Below are 13,604 nucleotides of genomic sequence, written 5' to 3'. Positions count from 1 at the left end.
AGCATTAAAAAGGAGTAATAGAACAGTAGGAAGGATTAAATTTATATGGGCCATAGGAAGACAGTGTAGTAGAATTTCTGTTTGGGTCCCCAGCTCACAAATAATGACACAGAGGCTTACTAATTACGAAAGCTTGGCCTTAGCTTAGGTTTGTCCCACTAGCTCTTATAACTTAAATTAACTCGTACTTTTATTAATCTTCATTCTACCACCTGGTTTTTACCTCTGTCCCATCTCTGTGTGTCTGACTTGTTAACATCTGCCTGGCTTCTCTGCCCGTCTTCTTCCCAGAGTCCTCTCTGTGCCTGGAAGTCCCATCTATATCTCCTGCCTAGCTATTGGCTATTTAGCTCTTTATTAAACCAATCAGAATGTGCCTTGGTAAAGACACATTTTCACAGTGTACAGAAAGATTATTCCACAACAGGATAATGTAGAGGAGAGAATATAGGGAGGAAAACTAACAGTGACAGGGCTTTTGAAAATGTCACATGGAAACATAGGACTATAGGCTATTATTGTTTACCATCCAGAACTTAGTGATAATATCATATTTCTTAAGAATTCACACACTTAGAAATGAAGTTGGTATTGACCTGGAAGTTTTACCTCTACTGGCTAGCTCTCACAGTGCAGGAAAATGCTATGCAGATATAGGAAGAGAAAATTTAAAACAAAAATGTAATAAAATCAGAAAAAAGTAACTATCATTTTTGCAAAGTTTCGAATCCTAAATGCTGTAACACCAAATAACATGATAAGATATGCCTATTCATACAGTAGTGGCACAAATGTTATAGGAGTACCCAATCACTTTTTGATTGTACCAAAGGCCCAATCCATGAGATGGAACCCATACCTGGAATTACTAATAGATTTAAGAACTTGTGGTTAGATAGGCCATAGTACCCAGGGGAGGACCTAGTAGTACTAGTCTGCTAAATGAACACATAATATTAAAATGACTACTAATGACTTTCTGCTGTAGATCAGTGCACCTCAAACACCATTACTTGTAGCAGATAGAAATTAACACAAAGACTCTCAAAAGGTCAATGTGCACAAAATAAGAGATGCTAGAATGCCCCTCCCTAAATGGTATATACATAGCATCACACTTTCACATAGACTCGGGGGTCATTGTGGAAGAGGGGATGAAAGGATTTGTAAGAGCCAGAGACCATGGATAACATCAAAGACACAACAGGACAATTTCACATATGAATTCTTACTAACTGCACAAGATCTGTACCAGCTCAAGTCAAATAAAATTCCAGGATGCAGACAGGAAGTGGTGTGAAATTCTACCAGCGTCCTAGGAGCTATTGGCATGAGATAGATGTGGGAAGAGGAAGAGCCAGTTTTCTTCAGTGCTGTGACCAACCATGTAGGTGAACTTTGTTCCAGAATGTTGAGCAAAGTAAAGTGCTCTTAATGTAGAGAGGGAAAAACATTCAAAGTTGTGTGGATAGGGAGGGGAGGGTGAAGAGGGTGGATATAGGAGGAGTTGGTGGTACATATGATAAAAGTAAATTTAGGAAATTGCCATAAAATTAACAAAAATATTACTTTAGAAGAAGATAACAGCCACAAACATGGCCACAGATCAACCCAATGTAGACAGTCCCACCTTTCTGAGATCCTCTTTCCAGGTGATTATGGGTTATGTCAAGGTGACAGTTAAAGCTAGCTGTCACAACAATATTGGACTTGCTGATGCTAATTTCTACCCTTTGTCAGATGCTTCACATGGATGTTATGAAATTAGAATAGATAAAAATGCAAAGTGTTTTTCTGGCTGTTTTTATGTCAACTTGACACAAGATACAGTCATTTAGGAAGAGGAAATCTTAACTGAGAAAATGCTCCCAGCAGATTAGCCTCTGGGAAAGCCTGTGGATCATGGTAGGGGAATTTTCTTGATTAATTGTTGTTGTGGAAGGGCCTAGCCTATTACTGGTGGTGCCATTCCTAGTCAGTTGGTCCTGGAAAACAAAATAGACTGAGCAAGCCACAAAGAGCAAGCCAGTAAGCAGCCTTCCTCCACAGTCACTGCTCTATTTCTACCATAAAGTATCTATCCTGAGTTCCTGTCCTGACTTTCCTGGATGATGAATTATAGCTGTAAGGTTAAATAAGCCCTCTTCTCTCCAATTTGTTTGTAGTATTTTACCATGATAAGAGAAGCCTTGACTAAGACTACTGCTTAGCGCTGGTTGGGGTTTTAGTATGTTATTCTTACTGTTTTTCTCAATGTGCTTGGTGTTATAAGGCCCTTTAATTTAGCCCCACTTGGGATAAGGAGTCTAAGCCCAACTTATCGCTGATTTTATTGATGGTTGCAGGGTACCTTCATTGCTCTCAATGACAAAACTCATTCCTCTTGTCATTAGTTATCAGCTAATGGAAACCAGACATTGCTATTTGATGAGGGAGTTATATACAGGAGCTTTCGACCCCACAAACAAGGAGTGAGATGAATATAAGAAATTAAACATGAAACTCAGGCTTAATCCTAGGGCTGATTATCTCACATGCTGATTTTCATTTGAAAATCATGTCATGCTCAATTCCCAGAACCCTTGTCCTACATCCCACCCATGCTTAGGAGGTGTCACTGTATAAAGCTGAGAATGTAAACCTTTGTGAACATGGGTAACTTTCTGGGATTCATAGGCAGTTGCACTATGTTGAGTAAAGTCTAGATGCTAAGCATGGTACCTTTCAATACTCACTAAATGACAGTTCTTACAGTTTCCTCCTCCTTTCTTCCTACTATACTCTTTGTCCTTAACCATTTCCATCAGCAGCAGTATCACCAGAGTCAAGGGAGGAGCTTTATGTTCTATGATTCTGTCTTTAACCTACTATCATTCCCAGGGGCAACCATCACTTTGGACTATTCTAGAGATGTGTGGACCAAGTTGTCTAAGAACTTTGAGGGTCTCATAGGACAAGATTCATATCTTGGCTCCCCTGTTTTCTGAATGCCCAACTGTGATAAACTACATATTGTTCAGAGTCTTAGATTTGGGATCTGTGAACTAAGGATGCTCTCCTGTCTACTCCATAGATTTCACTAGGCTCAGATGAGACAATATGTGTAATTTACAGAATAGGCCTCACTCTGTAGTGGTCCAACAACTCTTCCATGAGCCTGGCATCTTCTCGGACAAACACAGGCTATCCCGAGCTGCTGTCTCTGATGGATAAATGGTGTGGGCAACTGTATCCTGTCTTCACGTGTTCTTTGGTTTTCTCTCTTAGGGAAAGCACCTCATTTCCTGCGACTCCAAAATGTTGAGGTGAACGTCGGGCAGAATGCCACATTTCAGTGCATTGCTGGTGGAAAGTGGTCCCAGCATGACAAACTTTGGCTTCAGGTAAGAATAGGAGAGAATCTTGTTCATACTGTTCCCTCCCTTTGCAAGGAAGAAAGTATGTTCTGTGAAGAAGGGTATGTCGGGGAAGGGGGCATTTAAAATTTTTTCTGCTCCTTGGATATTGCTCTCCACCCATGCCCTTGTGAAATGTTATCTACTGTTCTGGTAGATTGACATTTTATAGACAGAGAAGCTGATGGCAATGTAAAAGTTCTGGGTCAAGCATTTGTGAATATGACCCCTCCCCACTACCACCAAGCACTTTCTGACAAACTTAGTTATTAAAGCTACAATTACTAAGGCTAAGACAAACCGAATGTCTTAGGGTCTGGGTTTGTGACATCATTCATCCTTCACTAAAAGGTACTTGAATGTCTTTGTGAAAACGTTACTCTTTTCTTAGAAAATGCTCCTGAGATGAGCAGTCTGTTCTCTGGCTAAATGAGTCCATCACTGAGTACAGTCCTTTAGGACAGTGTTTTAAGCTTGGATCCACTCGTCTGTCTTTTATGCTCATCGATCCTGCTCCCCTAGCAAGATGAGAGAACATTTCTGGGTAGGGTACAAAGCCAGATGATGGGACACAGAATGAGAACACTCACGGTGGTAGCACTGTCATGCTCCTCTCACTGCAAACACAAGAACCAAGGTATGAGGCAGCACACAGGGTAGAGCTGAGATTTTTCCCTACAATATCAAGGAGGCCATCATTATTCTCTCCCCCCACCTGCAATTTCTTTTCTTTTTGATGATATCTTGCTATATGGCCCAGGCTGGCCCAAAACTTTTTATATTTCTGTCTCATCCCTCTCAGTGTTGGGATTACAGATATGAGCTACTATATTCAGCTTTCATTTAATGCCAAGTATTTTCAAATAGTTTTATTGAAGATAATTGAGATGTAATGCTTAAGGCATACAACTTGAAAAATTTCATGTATTTGTGTGTGAATAGTTTCACAATCAAGTTAATGAGCATTGGTGTTATCTTCTAAGGTGTCCTTGTTTCCATTTTTAATCTTTCTCTACTCCAGTGTGTAATAAAGAACCACTGGTATGTTTCCTGATATTATGTATTAGTTACATGTTCTACAGTTTTGTATCAATGTAGGGCTTGGGGGAATGGGTCAGCGGATGAGGCCCTTGCTGTGCAAGCATGAGGACTAGAGGTCAGATTCCCAGAATGCATAAAAAGTCCCTGGGTGGTAGCATGACATCTGTGATCACAGTGTGCCCCTGTGAGATGGGAGGTGGAAACAGGAGCATCCCTGAAGGCTTATGAGCCAGCTTGCCTGGTGTATGCACAGTGTATGCTGCCTCGAATAAGGTAGAAGGTGAGGACCTATGCCTGAGGTTGTCCTCTGACCTTCACATGCCTGCTGTGCCCCTTGAATCTTGTCTTCATACATGCATGAACACACACAGACACAGACACACACAGGCACAGACACACACACACACACACACACATATACACACACACTGGAATCAAGCAGCACTAAACTCTTGCTTAATAATTCTGAGGTGAGGTCCATTTACATCATTGCGTGTATCAATATTTTATTTAGTTAGCTTGTTCTTAGGAATAATCTGTTCTAACAATGGACTATTAATAGTAAGCCATATATCACAATTTTCTTATATATTAACTTTCTGACAGCTGCTTGTTGCACTGTTTCCAATTTCCTTTTTTTAAGCAATGTAATTTTGTTTATTTATTTACTTTTGGGTTTTACATCCCGACAGCAGTTTCCCTCCCTCCTCTCCTTCCATTCCTTTCCCTAATTACCTCCCACCATCAACTCCTCCTCTGTTTCTCTTCAGAAAAGGGCAGGTTCCCAAGGTTACTATCCAGCCGAGGTATATCAGGTTGCAGTGAGAAAGGCACCTCCTCTTCTATTAAGGCTAGAGAAGGCAGTCTAGTAGAAGGAAAGGGTCCACAAAGTGGCAACAGAGTCAGAGACAGGCCCCTGTTCCCACTGTTATCTGCTAAGAAGAGTCTGCTGTAAACATTAACATGGGAATCTATGTGTGTATATTTATTTTTCATTTCTCTTCGGTAAACATCTAGTAGTGAAATGGTCAGGTCTTGTGTGGATGTGAGCTTAACTTCCTGAACAACCAGGAAGTTAAACATGGCATTGTGTGTGATTTGAAAGTTTGTTTTCCTGATGACCAAGGATGTTGAATGAGTTATTGTGTGCTCATTGGTTCAGGTAGATTCTCTCTCTCTCTCTCTCTCTCTCTCTCTATATATATATATATATATATATATATATATTTATATATTTATATATATAGCTATATATATTATGGAGTTCATGCTGTCATTTCTCTTCTTAAATTTGAACCATTTTTTTTTTACTTACAGTTGAAAACTCCTTGGGCAGACAAAGCCCATCTTAGGAACTCACAATTTCTCCTTGCTACTTACGTCCCTCCTTCTGTGTTGCTCAATATTAAGGAGCGCTATTGACTCTTTTCATCATCATTAGAGTTAAAGTACATTTTGCACCAAAGAAGCATTGTCATTTCAATGGCATTGATTCCATGAGAATGAGGTAGGACAATCATAGTATTTTCAGAAACTTTATTTAGGCAGTCCAATTATTGTGAGGTCAGTGTTCCTGCAGTACTGACTTGTATGCACTCAGCCTCAGGTCTGTAAACAGAAGGGGTTTAAAGCAGTTCATAGTGCACGTGTTGAAGAAAACAGACAGAAGTACACATTGCGGAGCTCCTTCATATCGTACTTATTTATCTGCTTTTGAACGCTTTTCTGGTGGCTTACAAGAGGATACAAAGCAAGACAAGATAGTGTAAATGAAAAGCAAGCCACCAGGAGCTAGGAAGAACACATCAGAGCTACTTCTCAAGCTATGACTATATTTCTGCGTTCCCACTGCTGGCTTGTGGGTCACAAGAGGGACGCCGGAGCACCAGAGCCACCAGTGGGATAAAGAAAGCTTGTCAGATATACAGTTTACAATGTCTTCGAGATAAACACAAACCAATTGCTCAGGAAAATTCTAACTGTTGTTCACACAGAGGCCAGACAAGAATAGCTCCCAGGAGCCCTCGTAAAGCAAAGGCTGTGTGATGTAATGAACAGCGTCCCCTCCACAGTCTTATTGAGGGCGCACAAGCGGCTTTTGTGGGGCTGTTTCACATCATAATAATGCTCAGGCTTAAGATGTGGAAAGAAATGGGGGGGCACAGTTCGAGCGGGGGTCCTCAGTTTTCTGCTAATCTATCTCTACCCGGGGAGGCTTTAAACTTAATGACGTGAGTGGATGGATACAATAACTATCCCTGCAAGGAAGGCTCCTTGAGTGTTGGCTCCCTCCTCCATATTTCAGGGGATATTAGGAAGGAGGGCTTAAATACTGGGCTTTCTGCCAAAGGCCTGTGTAACTAGTAAAGTTCTAGGCATGTGAGCAACACTGTGGTTGGAAGTTACTGATCATAGTACCCACAGGGAAACAGAAATAACAGGACACACACACGTACACGCGAGCACATGTAATATATAGACAGGTCCATCATTTCTGGAAGATAATTAGGCACATAAGATCTAAAACCTTCAATATTTTTGCAAACTTAGCTTCACTTAAGGCAGTTTTCTAAAGAAATTACCAGAAATGGGGATAGAGATGTACCTGCAACTATCTGCAACTGGACAGAAAACTAGAAAATACTAGAATATTGTGCAAGAGAGTTTAATTAAGTAAATGCTAGAATGCAGTAATTAAATATCTGATTGTAGACAGATACTTAATGATATTCTCATAGTATGTAGTTAAGTGAAAGTGCAGCTATAAAACTGTTGATATATTTAATATTTTAATGAAAAAACATGTACATACATAAACATGTGCAAAGTTATATACTTACTTATATAATGCAATACATCCTTATATATTATGCATACATGTATATATATATACTTACAATACTATAAGGCATACATCAATATTACTAATTGTGATAATAGATTGTATATGCTTTTATTCTTTTCTCTGTTTAATTGAAGTATTAAAAGTGAATGCAGGAAACATAAACAAAAATAAATGCCATTAAAGGGGGGAATGGTCACTTTTCCTTAGATGTAAGTGCTCTAGGAATGGCAGGAAGTGTCTCCTAGGGTTGAGTGGCCAATTTTCAGTGAATGTCTGGTGCCCTGGTAAGGACACAGACCAGATTCCCTCAGGCATATTGTTCATCCAAGTGGGTTTTTAGAATACTCTGTCGTGTCCTCTTTTCTTATAGCAGTGCATTGCTGAGGGGATGCTACCCTCACCCCACTCTTCAGGGACTCTAGAGCAAACCTGTCAGGACCACCATGGAGGTGAAATTTGAGGCCTCTCTGAAGACAGTATGTTCCACTGGGAGTCTGTACAACCAATAACACTAGCCACCTCAAAAATGAGGCCATGTGTCCAGATGCCCTGCATGGATCCCAGCAGGGTCTGTGTATGTGTCAAGACATCACAGGCACCAGAGAGGGCCTGACAGGAAAAGGCTCTCATTCTGGGAATCCATCACTCCATATCAGCTGTACCTGGCTGTAAGATAAACACACATGTCTGTAAGTCTGCTTAGCAGAAATTCTTCCTGTTAACTTCTTACCTTGATCCCTGTGGGGAAGAACTGGCTACCAGTGCACAAAGTGGTGAGTGAAGAATCTCCTCCCATTCATTGTCTCTGAACTCAATGTCCTCCTATTTGGGCTTCTGCATGGTGGTCAGAGAAACTAAAAAATGATAGTAAAGCCAGGAGAGTATGCATAACGGCGGACATATCCCGAGGGCCTATACACAGAATACGTGTAATGCTCTCCATGATCTTTCAAGAAGCTGACATTAACAGCCTCAATAAGGTTGAGCATTGACAGGAGGGAGACAGGGAGGGAAATAGTGATGGAGAGTATAAATGAGGGCTTGAGGGTTCAAACTGGGGTTGAGCAGGAGAACCAGGATAAGAATGTGTGTTGCATCCTGAAATCTTGGGTTCATTCATGTCCCTTTGCTACACCAAATCTAATCCTTTTTTGCAGGTGGATCCCTATTTAAAAATGTGACTCCAAGCTGGGAAAATGGCTCAGTGGGTAAAGTGCTTGCACACGCACGTGCACACACACATTCCTTTATTTAGCATCCACCCATGCCTCTACTTTTCCATCCACTGTACTAGATACTTAAATGTATTTGAATATCCCAAATCTGTAAGAAAATAAGTGAAATAAAAATACACTTGAAATGTCACTCAAACTGACCTCTCTGGATACGTTTTGGTTTTATTGTCTCTTCTTTAGCCATGTTTCTTTACTATAAGGTTGATATTTGCATTGTGGTTTTCCTCAGCATTCATCTCTTTATAAAAGCCACCTCTGTAAATATCAGCAGTGTGTTCCTTGTTAAAACCAAGGGATGCTTATCAGTCCTTATACAGATGTTCCTTGGCTTAAGGATGGAGTTGATTTCCTAACCTATACTGAGTGTGAGTGGCATTTAAAGTACATTTAGTACACTCAAGCTAAGGGGCAGTGTAGCTCAGCAATGCATTGTATCGTGGAGTTCCCGTGCCCCTCCCCACCTGCATTGCTGACTGACTGGAAGCTGGGTCTCCTGGCTGCTGTCCATCATCTTCACAGAGTGTAGCATGTACTGCTAGCCAAAGCACAAATGAAGATTTGAAGTGCAATTCCCGCTTACTATATATCACTTTCACACTGCTGTGAAGTTGGAGATGTTCTAGGTCAAGCCCCCATCAGTGGGGTCATTGTCTGTATTTGTCTATTCTTTCAGCCCTTGATGACACTGAGTATTCCTTTCCATGACCATCTTGAGTCCCTGAGGCCATGGGCCAATCACTGTTATGGGAATGTTTTAGCTGATTTGCAGGTTAACTGGATTGCCTACTACAGTATCATAGATCCCAGCAGAAGATGCTGAACTCCTGGTCCTAAGATGAGGGGCCTTGTTACTTACAACACTACAGTCAGTGTGGGCTTCATGCTTATGCTCATGTTCCATGGGGATGATGGGTGTAAAATGATATTCCAACATGGGAGATCTGTGTCATAGCTGGGGAACCAAATGTGAAGGTATCTATACATTAATATTTATTAGTAGACATTATTGAGATATAAGCTATACATCATAAAATCTATTTTTTTAGTTGTGGTCCTAACATCTCATGCTTTATCCTCTCTGTTACTCTTCACCCAAAAGTCACACCAGATCAACCAATAGTGCCAAGATATACATGAAGCTCCTTGGAGAGTGTTTCCCTAGTGTGTGCTGAGGCCCCGGGTTCTGTATTCAGCACTGTGAAAAATAAATGGAAAACAACTTCACGTGCACCTAATGGCCAGGCTTCATTTCTCCTGTCATGTGCAGATCCCTTATCAGGACCCTGGCTACTCTGACCAGGAACTTCACCTTGGATACTTCTCTCTCTTATTCTGTTTCTTTGTGTCTTTCTTCATCCTAACTTGGCTAGCTTCCTGCTTGGCTAGGAGCTGTGTGATAGGATAGACAGCATCAGAAGCAATCTTTGCAGGCCAGCTCCCTCCCAGAGTTCAACTCCCACTGATGAAGACAATGAGCAACACAGTTAACTATTTCATCACAAAGTCGGGAGGCTGCCTGAGGAAAATGGGGCTGATGGCAGCTGATGGGTAAAGCAGGGAGGGGTGCATGTTCAATATAGGCAGTAACTTTGGGAGAAGTGGTCTTTTTGGTGGAGCTTGGAGGGGTGAGCCTGTCACAAATAAAGCAAACTGTCACTGAGAGATGGTGAATGTGCAGGCCATGCCTGCTAGTCTGGTCTACTTTGCTGCAAGCTTGTGGTCCCCTGTGGGGCTTACATCAGTCCTCTTCTGAGTCTGCAGGAGCTCTGGACTCAGGCCTCGGGACCCAACGAACTGCCGGCCATGAATGCAGTGGGCCCTTGGAAGGGTTTCAGAACAGCTAATCAAAAATGATTTATGTCTACTTCTATTTCTTTTAACTTTTAATAAAGAATAATCAAAAGCTATTCTTTAGAGACTGCCAAAAAGGTACAAATGTGCTCTTAAGAGAATTGATGGACGCGATTCTAGTAAGTTTCCAAATGTCATACCGTTGCAGGGAGGACTGGGGGTGGGAAGAATATTCATTACGAATGGATTGTGGGAATGTCACCTAAATATTTGCTGGTTGGGAGACTCCTGGAGCAATCAGACCATTTCAGCTGGAAATGAGGGACCTGATTATTTATTTATCTACTTCTTTTTTTAATTCCTGAAGCTCAAACTAGCTTGTAAGATTGCAAGACACTGTAGTGGACTGTCTCCTATTCGGTGAGTGTCCAATTTGTTGTATAGAACCAGCAACAGTTTTCTTTTATTAGAGACAGCATTGTCCTCATTTCTGCCAATTACAAATCAATTGCAAACCTGGCTCCTCTCTCTGAAATAATGACAGCCTTTATTTTTTTTCTTCCTGTGCTATGTCTCATCTCTTTGTGAAGGGGATAATGTCATGACACAAGAGGTGAGTGGAGAGGGAACAGCAAAACAGTGAGGCCATATTAGATGCCTTGATAGATAATTAGGAAGTGGGCAAATAGAACATGCGTTAGATGTGTTCATTATGCACACCTCTTCTCTAGATGGTTTCTGAGTCAGAGAGATCCTACTTGAGTGTGTGTGTGTGTGTGTGTGTGTGTGTGTGTGTGTGTGTGTGTTCTAGGGATAGCGAAGGGTAAATATTTCTAGGTCATCCTCTTCAATAGATAAAGTGGCTTACCCACATAAAACAATGCAAGCCGAGAGGAAGTGGACTAGAAGTTGATTTTGCAGAGGAGAGAGGAAGAGATAGGGAGGGAGGAAGACAGAGAGATTGAGAGATTGATTTTGATTTCTTGGGGAAGTGTTACCACCAGAGGAACACTGATAAGCATAATATTGAACTGAAGCTGTTTAGGCTATGAGACCCCTTTGCTCTGTTTAGAGCATGTGTAACCCTGCATGAATTGGGATATAGCACCTCTCTGACCAAATGCAGCTCCAGTGACCTTGGTAAGCACACAGAACCTGTAGTAAGCATCTGTGAGCATGACTCAGTCATCCTGAGGCCAGGAATGTGTCTCTGCACACACATCCTGGACTGAGTTTAGCCTTCTCCTGCGGTTGGGTACCTCAGCCCAAGTGAGGTCCTAGAGATAAGGCAGCTTTTAATTTGTGTGTCCTAGGGTGTTATTGCCTACTTGCTTTCCCCTGAAGGACAGAAGATGAGATTAATCTTTAAGTTGTTGAACCCAGATCAAGGTGAGAGCCATTGGCATCATTTGGGAAGCTGTTAGAAATGAGAATTATCCATCTTCACCCCAAGACTCTGGAATCATTGTGCATGTGATTCTGATGAACACTGAAAACTGAGAACCCTGGGTCTAGACTGATGGAGATAGTGTCAGAAAACCTTATCCACCTACTGGTCTGCCAGCTGCTATAACTTGATATTGTGAGGCATGTGTATGTATATACCACTCTCCTTCTTACATGTGAGTTCCAGATGTACAGATTTCCACTATTTGCAGAGAACCAGGCCTGTGCTTTCCTCAAGATGCTGCAAGATGAAATGAGGTGTTTTTCAAACAAACAAAAGTGGCTGGAACCTTGCAGGGTCTACCTTCTGTTGCAGAGCCGTTGACTCTGTCTGTGCCTGTTACACACTGGACAGCAAATGGATGCTGGTGGTGCATGGCCTGTTCCTGGAATAGATCATCTAGGTGTAGTTCCTCCATCAGCAAAGTCACGTAAAGCTGTACTCTGATTGTGGTTCACAGACCAGCTTCAGTGTACCTGAGAACTTGATAAAGATGAAGAATCCCAGCCCTGCCCACTGAATCCCAATCTGCAGTTTTAACAAGGTCTCTACTCTTAAGCCATATTTCTTGACTTCTCTTCCACTTTTAACTCCAAGGTGGTTTCAAATGTATCAGAAACAGGGTCTTACTATATAGCCTAGGCTGGCCTCAAATACTCTACCTTCTTGTGTCTGCCTCCAAAGTGTTGGGGTCAGAGATGTTCACCATCACACTTGCTTAATTAAGACTTAATTATTTATGACCCATAGTATACTTCACCAAGCATTAGTTTGCTAAGATGAAAATAGCCTGATTGATCAGGGTCTATCTGAGTTCCCAATTGATGAGGGCTAAGGCAGGGCCAAAGAGCCCACATTTTGTGTTCACAAGGGATGCTATTGTAATCCAACTTGAGTACCAGCCTTGAGAACCACTGTTGTAGGCTATTCTAAGAGCAGGCCTTTTTCCATGCCTACCCTGTTTTTCCCTGTGAAGTAGGCTATTTCAATGATCTACTTCATGTTTATGTTTTTGCCTTTTTGTTGTTTTGCTAGAATCTTTACCCAGCCTGTAAATTCCTCTGGGCAGAAATTATACCTTCCACACCCCACAGTCTCTCATTTTCTGTTTTGTAAAATAATGAGTACATTTCCAGAGTGATTAATAATAGAATAGGGAAAGAGGAGAAAACTCAGAGTCCAAGCTCCAATAAACAGCATCTACAAATGGATATCAGCTGCAGTTCTTCAAAATGTTACACTGCTAACAAGTTCCCCAGAGCTCCTGGGGTGGCCGATCCAAGGACCACCCTTTGAGACCATTCCCAAGGATTTCAAAAGGATAAAGTAATACCTAGTGTGTTAGCCAATGAGCACAGTGCCGAGTGAAAACTAAACACTCGAAAATACCAGCTAGAGCCAGGTTTGGTAATACTACTATATTCCAGGGATACCTATGTAGGAGGCTCATGAGATTGAGACCAGTTTGGGCTATCCAGTAAGTTAAGAGGCTAGTCTGGGCAACAGATTAGATGGTTTTAAGACCTTAAAACACAATATTATCTTGACTTTTATTCAATGCTCACATTAATTCTAAATTAAATAAAATATGCAGTTCAGTTATGCAGTTCGTGTGTGTGTGTGTGTGTGTGTGTGTGTGTGTGTGTGTGTGTGTGTGTTGTGCTGGGAAACAATGTTTTATTGTAGAAAATTTGAGATTTTTGCTTGACGAATATTCTATCATGGTCAGTTCCCATTAAAAGCAGCAACACAACCGATGAAAGTGAATTATTCATACACCACGTACTCATAGATTTCCAGGCAATGCTTGTTGGAGTTCAGGGGCATGGTGTATGATTTACTGTAGAAGA

The 13,604-nt window shown here is 41.4% G+C and overlaps 1 protein-coding gene across 14 annotated transcripts in view; it reads left to right on the top strand.

Annotated features, from left to right (window-relative positions):
- Positions 1-13,604, top strand: part of Ptprt (protein tyrosine phosphatase receptor type T) — a 1,105,935-nt gene that overhangs the window by 395,296 nt on the left and 697,035 nt on the right. For all 14 annotated transcript variants that reach the window (XM_040732970.1, XM_040732973.1, XM_040732967.1 and 11 more), the window contains one exon: positions 3,268-3,383. In XM_040732970.1, the coding sequence (XP_040588904.1) occupies positions 3,268-3,383 (116 nt within the window). The remainder of the gene's footprint in view (positions 1-3,267; positions 3,384-13,604) is intronic.

Source organism: Mesocricetus auratus, unplaced genomic scaffold (assembly GCF_017639785.1).
Source record: "Mesocricetus auratus isolate SY011 unplaced genomic scaffold, BCM_Maur_2.0 Super-Scaffold_100028, whole genome shotgun sequence".
Lineage (NCBI taxonomy): Eukaryota > Metazoa > Chordata > Mammalia > Rodentia > Cricetidae > Mesocricetus > Mesocricetus auratus.
Note: the sequence above shows the minus strand (reverse complement) of the source record. Positions and strands in the feature narration are given on the sequence as shown.